Source organism: Tinamus guttatus, unplaced genomic scaffold (genome assembly GCF_059628265.1).
Source record: "Tinamus guttatus ecotype Peru unplaced genomic scaffold, ASM5962826v1 Tinamus_guttatus_pri_ptg000599l, whole genome shotgun sequence".
NCBI classification, from domain to species: domain Eukaryota; kingdom Metazoa; phylum Chordata; class Aves; order Tinamiformes; family Tinamidae; genus Tinamus; species Tinamus guttatus.
The window spans coordinates 2,127,302-2,146,472 of NW_028289133.1; the positions used below are offsets into that span (position 1 = coordinate 2,127,302).

The 19,171-nt window shown below is 53.5% G+C and overlaps 1 protein-coding gene across 1 annotated transcript in view; it reads right to left on the reverse strand.

Moving 5' to 3' along the window:
• Positions 1-1,250: 1,250 nt before the first annotated feature.
• Positions 1,251-19,171, reverse strand: part of LOC104578294 (mitogen-activated protein kinase kinase kinase 3) — a 53,059-nt gene continuing 35,138 nt past the window's right edge. The window contains exons 6-17 of the mRNA XM_088534783.1: positions 17,881-17,994; positions 16,439-16,550; positions 12,580-12,713; positions 11,569-11,642; positions 10,296-10,363; positions 8,734-8,826; positions 7,362-7,556; positions 6,566-6,714; positions 6,304-6,435; positions 3,146-3,275; positions 2,403-2,580; positions 1,251-1,479 (exon numbers count right to left, since the gene is read on the reverse strand). Of these exons, the coding sequence (XP_088390909.1) occupies positions 1,251-1,479; positions 2,403-2,580; positions 3,146-3,275; positions 6,304-6,435; positions 6,566-6,714; positions 7,362-7,556; positions 8,734-8,826; positions 10,296-10,363; positions 11,569-11,642; positions 12,580-12,713; positions 16,439-16,550; positions 17,881-17,994 (1,608 nt within the window). The remainder of the gene's footprint in view (positions 1,480-2,402; positions 2,581-3,145; positions 3,276-6,303; positions 6,436-6,565; positions 6,715-7,361; positions 7,557-8,733; positions 8,827-10,295; positions 10,364-11,568; positions 11,643-12,579; positions 12,714-16,438; positions 16,551-17,880; positions 17,995-19,171) is intronic.

A 19,171-nucleotide genomic window follows, 5' to 3' on the forward strand; every position in this document is an offset into this window, starting at 1 on the left:
ATGGAGAAGAACCTGGCCCCATCCTCCCTACATCGAATGATGCAACTTGCTTCCGGGGCCTCGCTTCCAGCTCAACTTACTCCCAGTTTCTTTGTGTCAGGTTCATGTTGACCAAGGAGGCTTCAAGCCCAGTCACATGTTGACCTTGGCTGGTTCCCCACTGTATAAACCAGGGCAACTTTCTGTCCGTGCTTGGAGCTGCCCTCAACTGAGGCATCTCCGAGGTCCCACGTTGGGGCTGGGTAGTTACGGAGCTCATCCCTGGGGCATCATCCTGGCCCATCTACGTTCCTCCCACAGCCCCATTCCTACAACTCAGCTACAACACCCAGGGCTGGGGTATCAGCGCTAGGATGATGAGTTGCCCCCCTCTAGCCCCAGGCAAAATCCTCATGGTTTCCACAGGGAAGAGGTGGAAGAAGCAGCTTGTGCTCAGCTCTGCGCGGCGCTGGCATCAACATCATTTAAGCATCATCACCCACCGCACACCGGAGGTCCTCAGGAACCGTCAGCAGCCGTACCCTGGGGAGACTCTCCTCGTCTCAAGAAGATCCCCTCTTTCAGACCGTTGCACACACACACACACACACACACACACACTCACACACACACGCACACAAAGTCAACTCGGCTGCTGCATATTGGCGCCCTGCTCCGTACGTAGGGCCGAGTCGAGCTTCACTCCTTGATTGTAACCGCTTAAGGCACAGAATAGTATTAAGTGCAGCCCCCCCGGAGATGCCGGCTGGTCGGCCAACCCCTCGCTCCCTCCAGGATAGTTCCCCTTCCCCTGCTTAACGGGAACGTCCCCCCGGCTCCACGGTCTGAGGATTATCTCCTCCAGCGTGGCTGATGCCCGTGTCATCCCCGAGCAACTCTCTCCTCCTCCGGTCCGTCCTGGGGATGCTGTCAGTGTCCCTGTGGTGCCGGAGGTGACACCCCATTGGCCTCACTTTCCCCCAGATGAGTATCATGGCAAACGGGGAAGCTCTCAGCACCCGTTGACAGCAGGGTGACTGGGTGTGAGACACATGGGGCAACAAGGGCACTCGCTGGCAGCCGATGATGGCAGCACCTCCAGGCTCCGATGGCCCCGAGCGCAGCTTCAAAATCAACCACGCAGCGGCCACCGAGCTGATGATGAGGCAGGACGGGGCCGTGGGGCCACCGCGAGGAGCCGCGCAGGGCCGAGGTCTGCTGAGTCTGGGGCCGTGGGCCTGCTGGCCGCCCCCGTCCCCGCAGCCTCGGGGCTAGAGCCCACAGTTGACGAAGGGGTGTCGCAGCAGGTCCTCGGCCGTGGGCCGCCGCTTCTCCTCCACAAAGATCTGCCTGAGGAAGTTGCGGCAGGAGTTCGAGACGCCGTCGGGGAGCTGGGGGTTGGTCGGCTGCGTCGCGATTTTAAAGATAGCCGCCATGGCCTCGAACTCTGCCCACGGTGGCTTCTCCGTTAGCATCTCCACCACGGTACAGGCCACGCTCCTGCAACGAGGCCATGCAGGGAATGAGGTAAAAAGTGACCAGTGTGGCTGCTGCACCCCTCAGCCACGTCGTGTTTGGGTTTTGAAGGAAAACTGAACTTTAGGGCCCAAAAAACTCTCCTTCCTGGAACAGGCTCTGTCCCAGCACGTGTCTTGATACACAGGGTCACCCTTGACGCTCACGGCGCAGACAGCCCTTTGCACAGAGCTCTCTGCTCCCCTTGGCAAGAGCAAACTCCAGGTTTTCTGCCTACATTTACTGGCAGGCATTTGTCTAGCTCCATGCATGCACTTTACCCTAGTTTCCTAAGGGGAGAGGCTCACCTGATCTTAGTTGATGACCCCGTAACATCTGCCTTCATGCACCCATGTTGGAGAAGTCTGACAGACAACTAAGCTTCATAAAAACGTGCGGTTGGGAACACACGGGAACTCGTCTGAACCTCCCCAGACAACAGTTCAGATGCCACAGTCTGAGTAATACGTAACATGTCTGAGCCACATGGAAACATCAAGGGGCAGATTTTGAGCACCTGACAAGGTCCCACTAAACCTCTGAGACAGATTTAAAGAGTCCCCTGAACCAGCACCACCAAAACTCAACAGCTCTTTTGGCAAACTTCATATCAGGCTGCTTTCCAGAATTAAACAGCAGTCAGAGGGTTGAGCTGCATATGGTCCTCACGCATGGTGAGGCATCCCAAAGCAAGCAGTGAGTTTGGGTGCTCCTGCTTTGGGACATTCACTTAAGACTAAGCCCCTCTGGGTATCTGCGTGGGTGATCCCAACATTCAGCTCCCATTTCTGTCCTTGCACTGTTCTGTCTTCATAATGCTGGCCATGCTAGTTGCTCCCATTGCATCTTCCCCAAAGGATCACTGACTATAGCCAGCAGTGGTGGGAGCTTTTTGCCATATTCCTTACCACACATCAGCTTTCCTTCCGTAGCCTTCTCCACTGATGACCTCTGGGCTCATCCAGTATGGTGTTCCCGTGACAGATTTAATCCCCGTCCCAGACATGCAGATGGTCTGGATGCGCTTGCTGGCTCCAAAATCTCCAAGTTTCACATTTCCAGCAGAATCTCGCAAAATATTGGCACCTAGGGGTGAAAGGCAAACAAGAATCCAAGAGATGAAGCACTGCAGGAGCCCAGAGGGTCCTGCTCAGCTGGATTCATGCGAGAACCCTCTCTCCCAAGGCTGTTGCTTTTGAGGAGGGCTGATTCCCACCAGCCCTCCTGGATAACCCCATTCCCAAAGGTGATCCCTGAACAGGAGGTGAGCAGTGACCTGCACCGTGCACCAGGAGACAAACAGAGCCTCAGTGCCCCTGATCTCCAGCACCTCAGTTCTTGGGCTAGAACTTTAGAGGTGCAGAGACCTGATGTCTATAAGCACACAATGATAATCCCTATTAAGAGTCCTTAATACGGATATCTCAGGCAGGAAGAAACACATGGGATTTTTTTGTGTGTTTGTTTTCATCTTTGGTACTCAAGATTCTCATAGCTCAAGGAACTTGATGAAGACAAGAGGCAAAGCCAAGGCAACACAGCCCTAACTCCCGCCTCCCCGTGCTCCGTTCTGCACGGGGGGTTTCATGAAGGAAGGGAAGGGGCTACCAGATGTGGGTAAGCAGGAAGGCTCCCTGCATTAGCTGCTCACCTTTAATGTCTCTGTGGACAATCATGTTGCTGTGCAAGTAGAAGACTCCCTGCAGGATCTGCCTGGTGTACTTGCGCGTGACGTTCTCGGTCAGGGCCCCATACGCTTTGAGCTGATCCTTTATGGAACCCTATTCCAAAGAAACAAAACCCTAAGGACCAGCAGAGCTGCATCACTGCATGCTGCTTTTGTAAACTGTCCTGTTATGTCCCATCTCATAAAAAAATAAAAAAAAGCAAAAAAAGGACAAAAGCTCTGCTGAAGAAATGGCAAAATAAACCCCGCACTGGGGGATTTGAATAAAGACTCGTCGCTCATGTACCAGGTGCCAGCAGAGAAAGATGAAGCACCAATATCCAGTGGATATCCATGGACATGGGTGCTACCCTCTGCCAACAGCACAGATCTTTTTCCCCCTCTAGTGGCTGGACTTTATCAACAGCTACTGGGGAAGGAGCACATTGATGAGGGGCTACCACCCATGGTGAGAAGGTTCCTCAAGACAGAGCTGACAGTTCAGTCTTCTGTGGAGCCTTTCCCTCAGCAGATGAGGCAAGGCCAACTTCTTTCAGGAAGGATTATCCATTGATCATCGACTCATCGTGGTCAAGTTCAACCCCACATAGGGCTGTTTTCCAGATGCCCCAGCATGGATGTGGTGCAGGAGCCTTGCAATTGTGACCCTGGCGTGTAGGCTCCTAGCAATTCACTTTTACTGATCAGAGAGGGAAGGGAGCAGCAGTGCAGACAACCCATCCTCTGTGGGGGGCTACCCCGCTGGCTTCTAGCTGTGTTTTCTGGACGCTTGGATGTTCCTAACTACCTGTTTAGCCTGGAGAGGAGAAGACTGAGAGGGGATGTGACCAATAAGCACAAGTACCTGAGGGGGGAATGTAGGGAGGATTGGGCCAAACTCTTCTCAGTGGAGGCCAGTGACAGGACAAGGGTTAATGGGCATAAATTAAAACACAGGAAGTTCCACCTCCATGTGAGGAATAACTTCTTTCCTGTGAGGGTGACAGAGCCCTGGCACAGGCTGCCCAGAGAGGCTGTGGAGTCTCCTTCTCTGGAGATCTTCAAACCCGCCTGGATGCCACCCTGTGCCACGTGCTCTGGGTGTCCCTGCTGGACCAGGGGGGGTTGGACTAGGTGATCTCTAGAGGTGCCTTCCAATCTCAACCATTCTGGGATTAGAGCTGGTTCTTCATAGCAAGGAATGGAGACACATTTGTATTTCAAGCACAGAGGTCCAACCATGCAGCTCTACCTCCAGCTAGGCTGGCTGGAAAGCACAGGGGAAACTCATCTCGTTTCTGCCCATTCTGGGGCTGATCCAAGAGCTGCCAGAGAAGTTATCTTCTGGGAAGAGCGGGACACGCTGCTCCAGGCAGCTCGCTCAGACTGTCCTGGCTCTTTCACATCCACCCACCTCTGTTATTGCTCACCCAGCCAATATTTTGTCCCTCCTCCTGTCTTTCAAAGCCGGTGCTGATCCTGTGGACAGGTTCCCTCTTCATGGCACTGCTCAAGTATTTTGGGATTCTCTGAAATTACCCCCTTGTGCAACTTGCTTGCAGGGTTGTTCCCTCACCCACAACCCTGCAAGGGCTCTGCTGCTGGCCAGCTTCACCCTGATGGGATGATCAGGAAGGTGAAAGAGGACCTTCCAAATAGATCACTGCTTTTTTGCCCAAATTCTAAAATACAGGAGGGACGGGGAAGGAAAATAAATGGCTGTCAGCTATTTAATGTGGGTAATTATAAAAATGTCAGGTTAACAGTGCATCGAAATTTGGCTCCTTTGGGAAGATTTTGTCCCACAAGTTGTGTTAAATCAGAAGCCTGCCCAGGCCCAGCATTTCAGAGCTGCTGCCCTGAGCAGTTTGGGACCTCATTTACTGCCACTGCCATTAGACACTGAAGCCTTGAGCTGCTTTTGTGAAATGACCCATAGCTCCAGCATAAAAGTCAATCTGTATTTGGTCAGAACTCTGGTTTATCACAAGAAAAACAAACATTCAACTTCCAGTCTTGCTGGACACTGCCCCAGCATCAAATGTTGGTTTCCTGGCTGCTAGCAAACATCAGCACGCTGCAGAACACGCAGCAAAAGGACTGCTGAAACTCCCGGGCCTTACGGTTCGGGGTCCTTGCTCTGTGGTTGTTCAGCAAGGCCTGAGGGCAGAGACGCCTGCACACAGGGACGGAGAGGATGGTGCTTGGATGGGATTCAACCGTGTGGAAATCCACCTGATTACTCATGTGCAAGATGTGTCAGTAGAACCTCTAACAGATTTATTAATGACCAAAATTATTTATGACCAGATGACTTAATAGTCCCTTCTGACCTCACAAATCTCTGTATAAACAAGGGTTTATTCTCCCACAGTGTAGGGAATGAATCCAGCTGGACTGGCTGGACTTAGGAGAATGGATCCTCCAGCAACATAAATAGAGCTGTGCTGGTTTATACCAGCTGATGAGCCTGTCTAGATACAACTGCTGATACAACTTGTGTGCCTGCAGATGGAGAAGAATCCGAGCACATCCTCCAGCCTTTGAATGGACTCTCTAAAGCTTCTTGATACTTTTCCTAGGAATATTTTATCCTATATCAGCAAAGTCACAAAATGATACTACCTCAGCACGACAAAATAATGATGATGCTGACAGCAGGTTGTGTCCTGAACAGGAGAAGGCTCACAACTGAGTAACGCTGTTTTTAACATACACGTGCTGAAAGCCATAAATAATTGGTGACAGCTGTGGGTGGACAGCTGTACTATTAACTTTTCCTGAAGGGATTTGTGATAAATGCTTTCGGATGGGCTGAAGACACAGTGTTTGGAGCCAGATCTGGATGAGGTCCCGCATTCACCAAGTTCAGATTCCAGGCTGTGAACACACCCTGCTTTGAGATTCAAACCCCAAACCTGCGTCCAGGGCTTTTGATTTGACCCGCTGCACATGGAGGGGCTTGACCGTGACGTCTGACTCACAACCTGAGCGTTCTCAAGCCCGAGGGATGCTGAGCTCCACGGCTTGGATTTGCCTCAACAGATACAGAGCAGCTCGGCTGCAGAGATGAACTTCACCTGGAGAGATTGATCCAAACCTCCCCGAACTCCAGGACAATCCTGAGCAGGAAGCACACCTACCCCTGGCATGTACTCCACAAAGATGGACAGCTTCCTCTCCTCGGGGTCCCGCAAGCACCCGTAGTACTGCACTATCCTGTCGTGCCGCAGAGTCTTCAGCAGCTGGATCTCACATTCCAAGGCATTGACCTCCTGCAGCGGAACAGGCACGCTCCATGGGCAAACAGGCACCCCAGCAGAGCAGGAACGCTGCCCGGCTCCGGGACACGGCCCTCCCGCAGCCCTCCATGCGCTGCAGGACGGGTCCTGCCCTCAGACCCACCTTACTCGTCTCCTGACTGTCGGGGTCGAAAGGCACCTGCTTCACTGAGAGCTCCCGGCCGGTGTCAGCGTCGTAGCACAGATAAACTTCCCCAAAAGCTCCTCTTCCAAGCAGCTTCCCCAGCCTCCAGTTCACGGGTGCCTGCAGGGCTACAAGGGAGTTGAGCAATGAGAGCAGCACAGGGACATCTAAACCCACCAAGCGCAGGTCACCTGCAATAACAGCACCTTTCTTTAGAGCCTCTTCTCCAGAACCTGCTTTGTTGAGTAAAGCTGAACCTTTTTCTCCCTATCTATAAGGGTGGTGAGCTGGATAACAGCCCAGCTGAGCTGCAGGCCAGGCAGGGAACGGCAGTTCTGTCTCATTAGGCTGCAACCCATCACTACGAACATACCAATTCCCACAGCATGGGCAGCCTTGCAGGGTCAGACTGGCCTGCAGCACCACCTTTGGGTGCTGGGGTGACAGCACCCTGGGACCACGAACAGGGAGCTGATCTGTCCCACATCCCAGGTCTCCTGGAAGCTTCCTCCGTGCAAGCACATGGAGAGTTCAGTGCACAAATGACTGGTGAAGCTCAACACACAAGCGCCAGCTGAGCCCATATGTCCTCTTAATGCAAAGCCAAGGTAAAGCAGCAGGGTATATTAAGTCTTTCTCACTGAAATGCAGGTGAGTGCAGTCTGCCCTTGCTGGGGACAGACCCGGAGCGCGTTCTCAGCCACAGCAGCCTCAGTGCCTTGAGGTAACTCGATTTTGTGTTGAGGGAAAGGAGAGCCCGCTCCGATGCACTTACAGTTCCTCGCTTTAGGAGGGGAGGTGCTGAACACCTGCAGGCCTTTCTCACACGTGCTCCACCACTTGGGCCGGTACTCGCTGTGCTGCTGGGCACTCAGCTTGCCGTCCCCGTTGAAGCTCTTGGTGCGGCTAGAAGGGACGAGCTGGAAGAGGTTCTCCTGCGGGAAATAGCTCCTGGGGAAGGTCCTGCGGCCTGGGGGATAAGAGGGGACAGTCAGAGCAGGACGACACGTGGCAGCTCCCGTCTGCCTGTCGCCACCTTCCACACGGCTGCCCAGCTGCAGCGATGCACCTCTGCAGACGAGGCACAACGAGCTTCGTGGAACTGCAACAAAACCCTGTGAACGGTTTTAATTCAATTTAAAAGCTGTTAACAGCAGGCAGGATTACATTTAATGCAAAATGTTTCCAGAGGGGTTTGCAGCAGTTTAATTAAATTAGGGTTTTGTTTGTTTTTAATCACAGTGAAGCTCTGAACAGACAGGGATTTACACTGCAAGCTCCCCCTGGCATTCCCTAAGACCACAACACGGACGACTGCACAAGCAGTGCCAGATTGCACGGGAGCTACTTGCACAAGGAGGTGTCAGCAGGAGATGCCGTTTGCTCTGGGAGGCATCCATGCCGTTTCCATGCCCTCAGTATCCTTTTCCCAAGGGAATTTGATCCTCATCAGTTTTGCTTCCCACCACTTGCATCATGCACAGCGAAAGCAGCGGCAGCAGTGAGGTGAGGGGGTGTCCCTGGAGCTCAGCAGGACAAGGGGCAATGGGTACACATTGAAACACAGCAAGTTCCACCTCCATGTGAGGAAGAACTTTCCTGTGAGGGGGACAGAGCCCTGGCACAGGCTGCCCAGAGAGGCTGTGGAGTCTCCTTCTCTGGAGATCTTCAAACCCACCTGGATGCCACCCTGTGCCCCTGCTCTGAGTGTCCCTGCTGGAGCAGGGGGTTGGACTAGATGGTCTCTAGAGGTCCCTTCCAACCTCAACCATTCTGGGACTCTGTGATCAGTTTGAAACAGAGACCACGAACAGGCCCCACCACCCCGATCAGCCAGGGGGTTTGTGACAGCCCCACAAGGAGCCCGCAGGGAAGGACACGAAGCAGCAGCCCCATGAGCAGGCGGCCGAGGGCAGGAAGGTGCCTGACCACCAGTGCAGGGAGTCCACGATGCTGCCATCGGCGGCCAAGAGAGACCTTCGAGCTCTCCTAGAAGATGCAGAAGCAGCAAGCAAGGCCCACACGACTTGGTTCCTAACCCTTTGCTGGAGACGCCTCCTCCCCAGATTTCTGCAGCCCCGGGCACTGCTGCAAGCCAAGGCCACGCTGCAGGGCTGCTGTCCCTCCTCCCTGCCCCGCTCCCTTACCATCGCTGTAGTCCTTGCGGCTTTGGGAGAGGTGGTACTGCCGAGGGAAGGTCCCGCCTTTCCCAAACCTCTCGCAGAACGGGACGTCGAAATCTGACAGGAGGGAAGAAGAGACGCGGTTCTCAGCCCGGCCCAGCACCCAATGCCCGGAGCGTTTCCTGCAGGGAAGCGTCCTGCTCTCCAGGCCGGACCGCAGGGAAGAACGAGGGAACAAGCTGCTCGTTTGCACAGCAAGGCATTCGCCAAAGCCTGCTCTGAAATCCGCCTGCAGGCACCACTGCTAGTGGAAAAGCAGGGCCAGATGTTCCAGCCTTGGTCCCCCTAAAGCCAGCAGAGGTTTAACCACTGGCCGTGTGGACTCTGGCCCACAGCAAGGCAGGGGGGTAACACAGAGCACGTCTGGTTTCCAGGACTGAGCGCTGAACGTCTCATTTCCACGTGGAAATTCAAAAGTTAGTGAAGAAACTGAAAGACCAGCCAAGGGCAGGCTCAAATCTAATCCAAAATCTCTGCTCAGCAGCTATTTCCAAGGAAATGCAAAAATCCAGTGCTCGGCTGGCCAATCCCTTTCATCCTACTCTAATGCAAATCTTGATCTCTAAAACCTGGAGACTGGTTTAAAGCCCTAGCACCCTGGATGTCTACATTTATTCCATTTAAAGGCCAGAAAGGTAGGTTTGAAACATATAGGAATGATTTGAGGGCATCAGAGTGAGATTACACAGGAGCTCACATACGAGAGAGAGGGATGGATATGTAGGAGATAAATACACATTGCAAAAAAATAACAAATCTAGAAGCACTGGAAGCCATCGCTGGTAGCACCAAACAACTTGAGATTAAAATATCTGTAATTTCCCCCCATCTTCCACCTCCCACTTCCCCTCCATCCAGCTGTAAGGACACAGCCCGTTCCAAGTGCTTGTTTGTCGCTGCTCCGAGAGCCCTCCTGGTCTCGGCGCGATTCCCCATCACCCCAGAGGAGCCTGGAACACCATCAGCAAGGAAAGCCACAAGGACAGGGCAGCCACTTCAGGGCAAAACGCCTTGCCTGACCCCCGGGACGTATGAAAGTCCCAGCAACACGGCCTGACCGCAGCTTCGGCTCGAGAGCTCAATCTAGAAACGCTGCCCCTGGCCAGGAACGTGTTATCATGCTGCAGGCTGGCTGCCATTTATTCATTTTTAATAGCAAAAGTCATTAGAATATTACAGAGTTTCCATGACTTAACCAGCTGGATGTTTATATGTGATTAAGCAGGAACCTATGATCCTTGCGAGTACCAATGCACTTTCCCTGTCAGAATTACTAGGTCTGTCTGTTATTAATGCGAATGGAGGAGGTTAAAATTCCCTGAGGAGGTTTGGGAGCCACATTTTGCAACGCAGGGAGTCAGGGCCCTGACAGTGCCACTCACGGGAACCTTATTAGAAATCAAAGGTGATGCCACGAGGCCCGTCCCTGCTTTTTCAACAGCTTTGTGCACTTGCCTCCAGTCACTTTATCCCGTCACTTTACCAGCTGCACTTTGAAGTGGACACAAACCTCCCCAAGCGCTTACCCAGGCAATCGAGACTGTCCTTGGGATGGCTCTTCCTTCCAGGAACAGGGGTTTGGGTGAAGGGAGGGCTGCAAAGAAGAAGAAAAGAGTCACCCAAAAGGCTGCGGGTTGGAAGTTGCTGCGTGCAGAAAGCACCAAATTTATAGGGATTTGTCGGGATTCCGTCCACTCAGCTGAACTCCCATCCTTCACCCTGCACAAGGCTGAGCGCTGTGTTTTGCACATGCTGGACATCTCCGAACCATGCTGAGAGGTGAGAGCCAAATTTCACTCTAGCCTCTCGGAGCCTGAATTTCCCTTTTAATAAAAGGGACGTTGTGGTAGAAATCTGCATTGTGAAGTGCTCTGAACTCTACTAATGTCACAGCTGATCATGACTGACTTCCTATGGGGAAATTCATTGTGTTATTTCAGCAGTGCCCAGCACCTTCCTCTGCTTGCTTGAGGCTAACGTGACCTCAAGCAGTTGGTGGCAAGGCCCCAGCTGCATCTTTTCAAAAAATACTCATATTTATCCATTTTCCTGCCTTGGAGAAGTCTAGCTCTCTTCCTCATGCCTGCTTTTGTACGTGGATCAGCTATCAGCTGCAGAAATGCCTGGGATTCACTTCTCTGCTCCTAATAAAGTGTTTTAGCCAGGCTGTGCTTCTCCTTGTGTTGTTATTTCTAGCGAAGCCTACGCAAAACTGAAGCTGGGCCGTGAAGGCAGGGAGTGCAGGGAGTGCAGCTCCAGCGCTTCCGTACCCGGGAGCAAACGCATCACAGGAAACTATTCAAACCCACAGAAAGGAAACGGACCTTGAGGCTCAGGCAGCCCCACAGAGCGGCAACGCGAAGCCAAACGCAGCCCCGGAGCCGTGCGGCGGAACGAGTGAGGAGGAGAAAAACTGGCTAAAAACGGGCTAAAAATTAACAAGAAAAATAAATGGCTTCCCCAAAGACCCCTGCATCTCCCGGAGGGGCTGCCGCGTAGCACGCACGTGCGGGCCGGCCCCGCGCTGGCTCCCGAGCCGCCGCCGCCGCCGCCTGCTGCAGGACGACGTGTCCTGGTTGCTTCCTGCCGGGAGGCTAAACTTAGCGGGAGCGTCTGGTGTCCTCAGCACCGCGGCCACCCGCAGCCGCTGGGTTTGCGCGGGGGACAGGGCAGGGTTGACGTGGTGGCCGCGGGTCACCCGTCCGTGTCCCTGCGCTGGCATCTCCTCCTTGGTGAGTGGGACGGAGCTGTTTTGGTCTGGGGTACGGGGCTCTGAATGTGGCACCGCCACCAACTCACCTGTCCACGGACCTGTCCAGCGACTGGCAGCTCCCGGACAGCGAATCCTCAGGGCTGATGAAAGCTTCGAGCATCTGGAGAGGGGAAAAAGAGGGGAAGGGATAAACCCGCGGGCTGTAATCCTGCGAGCTGCAGGCTCTGCTGTGCTGAGTTCTCTGGAGAGCATCCGTGCAGGACAACACGGCTCCACCGAAAGCGACCGGCTTCAACGACGGGGACGTCGCACGAGCAGCGAGCCCCGAGCAGCAGGGGTTAAGCACCACGTGGAGGCACTGAGCCCATCCACCTGCCCCGGCTGCAGGAACGGCCTCCTTTTCCCTGCGCACTTCCAGAGGGCAGGGAACCCCCCAGGCTTCCAGAGGCACCAGCCGATGCACCCTGGGCACACGGGCAGCACCCGGGTAGGGCTAACGTGGGCTCCCACTGACGGACACCCTGGGGGGTTCATGAGGAACGTGGCGGCTGATCCCACCAAACGCGCCCACAAGCCGTGCAAAAACAACACGGAGAGACGGGATTTGGCCGCAAGGAGCACGAGCTACAGCTGCAGGGCAGCGCTGCCAGGACTCACCCGCAGCGGCCTCGTATCTTATTAATGGCTGCATGATAAACCATTGAAAAGGAAAAGAAACCCACAGTTTTGCCATGGAAATGCTGGCAGGGGCCGGTGGGTGCTAGTGGGGCACAGGAAAGACCCTCCGCATCCCAACAGCGATCCCGGCCCCGTGCTCCCAAGAGGGAGGAGGAGGGAGGTATTCCTCATGCTGGGCTTAGGAACAAGCTGCTCTTTTCATTACTGTGGGATTGCCACCTGCAAACCCTTTAGTACAGGAGGAGAAGGAAAGGGGAGGAAAGATGGGCGGAAGGTGCGGAGACGACCCGCAGTGCCGCGAGTGGAGCAGAGGGGCAGCAAGAGCTGCTGCCGCCCGTCTCCCCCTTCCTGCTCCCCGGGAAAGGGTGTCCCGAGCACCTCACCTGGGGATTTCGGGGCTGCCCGCGGGTCCCACTTACGTTCTGGTCCATGGTCTCGGGGATGAACTCGCCCTCGCTGTTGATGCTGGTGTAGGATCCCTGGCGGGCGATCTGCTGCTGCTCCTCGGGGACGCTGCCCGGCGGCGGGGAGCTGCGCCCGGTGTGCAGGGAGCCTAGGGCAAAGACAGAGCTTGGGAATCGCCTCCGGCTCCTCCCGGGGAGCCTCAGCCTCCGGGAGATGCCGCTGGGCTCTGGGAAGGGAGCAGAGGAGCTGGAGATGCGATGCAAGATGGAGACCCATGGGTCCATCACGCTCATCTGAGTACCCCCCACATCCACGCGGACCGATTCCCTGAGCCTTTTTTAGGATTCAGGGAGCGCTGCCCTCGCTTGGCCCGGCCGCATGGGCTTGGCTCCCCTCGTCCCTCCGCTCCATCCCTGAGCTCCATCACTCCATGGCAAGGAATTGCTGACCACGGTCCGCGCCGCTCCATGCTGGAGCGCTAACGGGGCAGCATTGTGCAACACGAGCGACACAACAACTTGTTTTGCCTTAAGAAAACCTCTACAAGGCACTGTCTTTAATGAGCTGAAAAGCACGTGGTAACTTACCACGACATGCCCTGGGCTGACTGCAATATTCCTAGAGAAACGGGTTGCAAAAGGGCCTGCCCCATCACGAAAAGCCATCGCCGACCCAACAAGCAAACGCTTGGGCTGCTGTTCTGCATCACGCCGGGTTCTGGCCTAACTCCATGAGCCCCACGAGCCTGTGGGTCGCCACCTTCCAGCCGACCCGCTGGGGAGCTGCTATCATTAACACTGCGTTAAAAATAAGAATCATACGGCCTTGGGTTGCCTTTTTTTTTCTTCTTCCTATTTGCTCCCTCACAGATTTCCTGCAGGATAAGACGGCAGCGAAAAGAGTCTAACTGAAGTAATGCCAAGCTCAAGGAAAGACTCTCCCAAGTGCTGCAGCGCTCAGTGAACTGGCTTCCCACCAGCCCCAGAAACAAAACCATTTGGGAAGTACAGCATCCTCTCTTGGAATATAAACACACACATGTAACCATTTAACAATTTGAGCACCCTGAATAAACCACTGCATTATTGTTCCCTCGTTGCTTAGCAGATGCCAATGCAGAGCTGTGCACAGAGACGGCTGGAGCCCGGAGCACCACAAAGGGAGCTGGGTGGATGGACACGGTGCAACTGTGGCAGCTTGGAGCTTCTGAGCATCTTATTGCTGCTCCAAGCCATGGGTCTGCTTGTGCAGGGCTGGGATCCCTTGCTGCCATAACGCAAAATCTTCCCAGGAAGTCTTAGGTGGATAAACCCCTAGGGGAGCCGTGCTGAGGAGCTCACCAAATTCCCAGGCCATTTCACGGCCCCAGACGGGAGTAAATGTCCTAGATGATCCGCAGCTCCTGGCTGGCAAGCCAAGCTCCTGGCCGGAGCTCCGCATCCCCGAACTCGGAGCAGCTCCGCAGCCGGGCGCCCGCCGCGCATCTGACCTCGGCTGCCCTTCGGAGCCGGCTTCTTCGGGAAGGGATTCCCGCTCCCGTGTAAAGCCGCCTCCTGGAGAGCACAGCACGTCCCGGGCCCGCGCGGAGCCTCGCGCTCGCTGCTGGCATCTGCCGGGGTCTGTCGTGTTCCCATCTGTTATTTTTATTGCGGCGGCGCCTTCCATGCAGGATGTGCCGCGCGCGCGGCGCTGCGTGTACAGCCAGCTCCCCGGTGCCAGCCCCGGCCTCCCTCCACCTCCGCCTTCCCAATCCCACAAGGATTATCCAAAACCTTCTCCCACAGCTGCTGGGACACCAAGGAGGGCGCTGAGAAGCCCCCTGCTCCAGCAAAGCCCAGGCAGGGGTGTCCCCATAGGGCTCCCTCCCTCGGGGGCCACCACGTTGCCCTCTGGGCACGGCAGAGCCTGGGGATCAGATGCAAACGCCTCAGCGTGCAGTACATAATTAACCAAACAAACAAGAAAATAAGAAATAAGTAAATAAATGAAATCTTTGGCTTTGAAATGCTGACGCTGGAATGGGGTTCCTGGCTATGCTGGGGGTGATGTTGCAAAACAGGGGTTTCTTCAAAGCAATTTAAAAAAAAAAGCCGCTGTCTCAGAAAATGCAGAACCCCAATAGGTTTGAGCACAAGTTTTCTGGCACTCAGCTGAATGTTTTCAGATCCTGGTCACCAGCAGCCTGGAACATTTTCCACTTCCAAAAAAAAAATGCAGAGGGAGGGGAGATTTCCACTGAGAATGTTTATGAAAATAAATATAAATATATATATATTTTGACTTTGCCTAAGGTTTTTCAAGGACAAGGAGTGAAGAAGTTTTCTGTCCAGCAGACGTAAAAATAGCCAGTTCTTCCCCAGAACATCTACCCTATTCCAATCTGCTCGTGCCAGTAACATACAGCTTTATTATTTTTTGCTCCCACTAACATGGCAAAGTCAGCAGAAAAACACAAGACATGTCAGAACCCCTGAGAACGTGACCCCAAGCCACCTTTTTCATCAAGTCACTTTAAACCTCCTTGTAAATGTGGTAAGAGGAAAGCTGAACTGAGATGCTCACTTGACAGCGATCGCTTTGGCAACAGCACGAGCAAACGCTGAAATATTTTGCATCTGCAAGCAAAAAAGAGTTTCTTCTACTGCAGTCCCTGCCTCTGAGTTGCCTTTTGCCTGTTCACCAAGTTTAGCAAAATCCCTCACTGCAGAATCACAGCACAGATCATCTCTGTCTATTTAACCCCCGGTTTTAAGCCCCGTCGGAAGCGATGTCCTCCCTTGCACCTCTCCAGAACATCCTCACAGCTACCCAGTTACCCAGTTCTGGCTCATAAGGGTAAAAAGAAAAAGAAAATAAATAAACCTGCCGGATTGCAAGGGCCTATGCAGGGCTGCAGCCCCTTCATGCAGACATCAGCTAACGCCAAACATGCCTGGCGTGCTGTCAACATGGGTTGTTCCTACCTCTGTAGCTGATTTAGAGCAAGCATTGACACCAGTAAGAAAGGCTCCTTTGCCAGAGCCTGTTTTCACCCCAACATAGCTACACATGGGATCATTCTGCCCATGACACTTGGTTCACCCACCAGTGACAGCTCCCAGCGCCACCACTCTCTACTTGCTGCATGGAGAAGAGGCTGGAAGTGCTCACTGCTATATGTGCATGAGCATCCTCGCAGGATCAAGCATTTCTTTCTGTTGACTTGTATAGGAGGGCCCTGCTTCATTCAAGGTTCCGACACTGGCATTTCTACACTTCTCAGATGAAGGGAAGAAAGCAATAGGGCTCTGTAGAAATCACCCCGTGACCTGCTCCCGCAGACGTAGCAGAGAACATGCAGTGCAAGACAAAGCCATGAAGCCGGCCTAGAGGGTGTCACATGAGGTATGTACCCTGCTACGCGGCCCTAAGGACTGCTGCACCGGCTCTGTACACAGCACCCTCTTCACAAGGATCCAAAAAGGTTCTTCATATAAGGGTCTTACAAACACCGGTCATCAAGAGTACCCATCATTTCAAATATTTTATATTTTATACATACCAAAAAAAGCAAAAAAAGAACCCCAAACCCCACAAACGGAAGTGCAGAAAACCAAAGGAAAGCCACATGCAAGGCTAACAAATGCCAGTCCCCGCAGGGCATTTGCCAACCTGCCTTTGGAGAGGGCAGGTGTCTCCTCCTAGCACTTCTAAAGCGCAGGGATGGTCCCCTGCATTTGAAAGGTGACCACCACAAAACACGTGGAGAGTAAGGACTGCAGAAGGGTACAGGAATAGGGACGTCAATGGCCATCAGGGTGGCAGAGCAGACTGTGACAGCCACAGGGCTGGCGGGGAGGGAGCGGGAGGGGAGCAGAGAGGAGGCTCACCAACCTGTGGAGTATTTCCGCGTCCTCTCGGAGTCTTTGTACAGGGATCCCATGATGTCGCCCATGGACCTGGAGATCCTCATTTCGTGCTGTTTGCTGTTGTTGGGCTGCAGGAGCTGGGAATCGGACAAGGGGAATAATCAGAGTCTGCCAGGGGCCAGGGCCCTTCCAGACATGCCAGGGAAAAGCCTATATTTGGCTTCCCAGTCCCACCATTCTCCCCCAAAACCAACCAAAAGACACGTAAGTGGAATCTAGTGTATTCTTAAACAATTCATAAACAGTTCACCTCCATTATTAAAATACCCTAGTAACAAAAAAAGTCCCAGCTGACAGTGATAAAATGACAAAAAAAAAAAAAAAAAAAAAAGATTTATAAAAGACTTCCTGAGTAGAGCTGCATTGCATTATTTCTAAGCAGGAAAGAGGGACTGATCCCTGCTCTGATCCAGGTTTGCTATCACAAAACCAGAGCCTCTCCTCCGCACTCCCTAATCTTCAGCAGCAGCTGAAGACTATTTACATTGTATTTATCATCCTATTTATATTGTATTTGTCGTCCTATTTATATTGTATTTGTTGTCCTTTTTATATTGTATTTGTTGTCCTTTTTATATTGCATTTAAAATCCTAAGCTTGTACAGGTTCTTCTGCAACACAGTACATGCAGGATCAGGAAGATGGGAGAGGGGGAGAGCAAAGGAGAATCATGTGTGCAGCTGGTAACTTCACTGGCAGCAGCCACATCTTACTGAGATAACATGCTACCACGCACCACGGTTTTGTGATCATTTTAGAATTATCACAAATTATCGACTGTCCCATTTCTGCTCAGGACTTCTGAACCCCCAAGTGACTGTTCAGTTTTCCTTGGGGTCTCCTGGCCCTGCACTTCTGAAAGGCTCCCAAAGAGAGCAGGGACACTGCAGGAGCTAGGAGCATCAGTAGCAGCATAAGGACATGATGTTTGAGACTTGCAGTCTCCCTCTCCATACTTCTAGGAAATGAAAGGAAGAAAATGTTGCAACATCTGCAAATCCCTTGCTTTATGGCTTGTGCTTGGGGCAGCACGACATGTGCTTTGGCAAGACGCTCCGTGCACGCGAGGTCAAGCTAACAGGCTTAACTGTAAAGCCACGGAGCTCAGGAAAAAAAAAGAAAAGAAAAAGAGATTTTAAAAAATAAATTAGTTATGCAAGAGGTTGAAGGATTCACTAGTTTGCTCTCCCTGGCTTTTAGGGCTTCAGCATCAAGACATTGGCCCCCACGCCGCTGCCTCGTGCAGCAAGGACCAGCACACGCATCCTTCACCTTGTTCCAGCACCCGAGCAGTATTTAACCCCTCCTGGGTTGCAGGGGGAGCTGAGCAGCTGCTCCCACTCGGGGCTGCAGAGCACACGACCGTCACGTGCCACCCGATCGAGAGCAGAGAAGGTGCCGACTCACGTTGGCTTTCTTTGGAGCGCTCACGAGGATCCGCAGGCTCTTCAGGGAAGGGCTGAGCTCCAAGAGCTCCATCGCTTTGTCCAAATCTTCCTGGGATTTCAGCGGGATCAGGAGCTGGAAGGGATTGAACAAACCAGCATGGGGGAGTGTCGCACATTTGGGTAAGCAGAGGAAGCCAGACTGTCAGAGCAAGCAGCGTGGGGACTGGGGGAATAGAAAGTAGAGCTCTCACACTGCCCATCGTGTGGAGATGTCATGTTGTCTTCCAAGCCCTTGTCCACCAAGGGACAGACCCAAAACCAGAACAAAACATGTTTGCAAGGAGAGCACTCAAAGGTCACATCACCAGGTCAGGGTGAAGGATAGGGCTGAGATCAATCCTCACACTGGTTACCCACTATTCCAGCCACACAACAGCGCTCCAAGAAAGCGGTGAGCTGCGCCCAAGCACTGACCCCGGGAGACCCTCGGTGGCCTCCCTGCTGCTGCAACCTGTGCTCGTGTGCACTGACACGGTTTCCCTAGCGCTGGAGCACCACGTGAGATCGGGGAACATCTCACAAGTAGGATCTTAGCTCTTTGGTGTGGGAAGTGTGTGTTGCCCTTCCTCCAGGAACCACATCCTTGACTTGCGGCAGGACAAACTGACCTTTCTGCTCTTTCTATGTTGAATAGACTGAGAACCAGACAGTGCCCTGTCTGTAGGGCACCTGAAGGTCCTGGTGTTTTCTCTGTAAGGGGTAAACTCTTGCCCTCACGTCTCCAGAGGGAATTTCCCCGCCTGGCATCGCTGTGTGGTGTACCGCGTCGTGCAGCTGGGCCTCAAAACTTCCAATGTTTGACACAGCTGCGCTTAAGAGAGGCTCTGTGGCATTCTGCTGCCCTGGGCTATGACCAAAAACACAAGTATTTGCCCCGTCACCTGGCACACGCTGCCTAACATCACCCAAACAGGCCTCAGCCTCTGTAGGTCGCCTGGGCACTGGCAGTGAGTCCAGTCAATGTTCTCCATGGTGCCAAAGTGCACAGCTCTCCCACCCACCAAAGGGACCAAGTGGCCACAGCTCCCAGTAAGTTCCCAGTGACTTTGCTGGGAGCCACAGCCGTGGCCCAGCTCTCCAGACGACCAGAGGTCAGGCCCGTAGCCACTGCAAAAAGCTTCAGTGCCCAGAGACAACAGTCAAAAGCCGCCTGTGTCTCCCCTTTGGATTAGGGGTGTTACCAAAGGTTTGGCTGTTGGCCCCTGGGTAAATACACCACAGACCTGCATCCAGGTCAGGGCTGCAGGAGT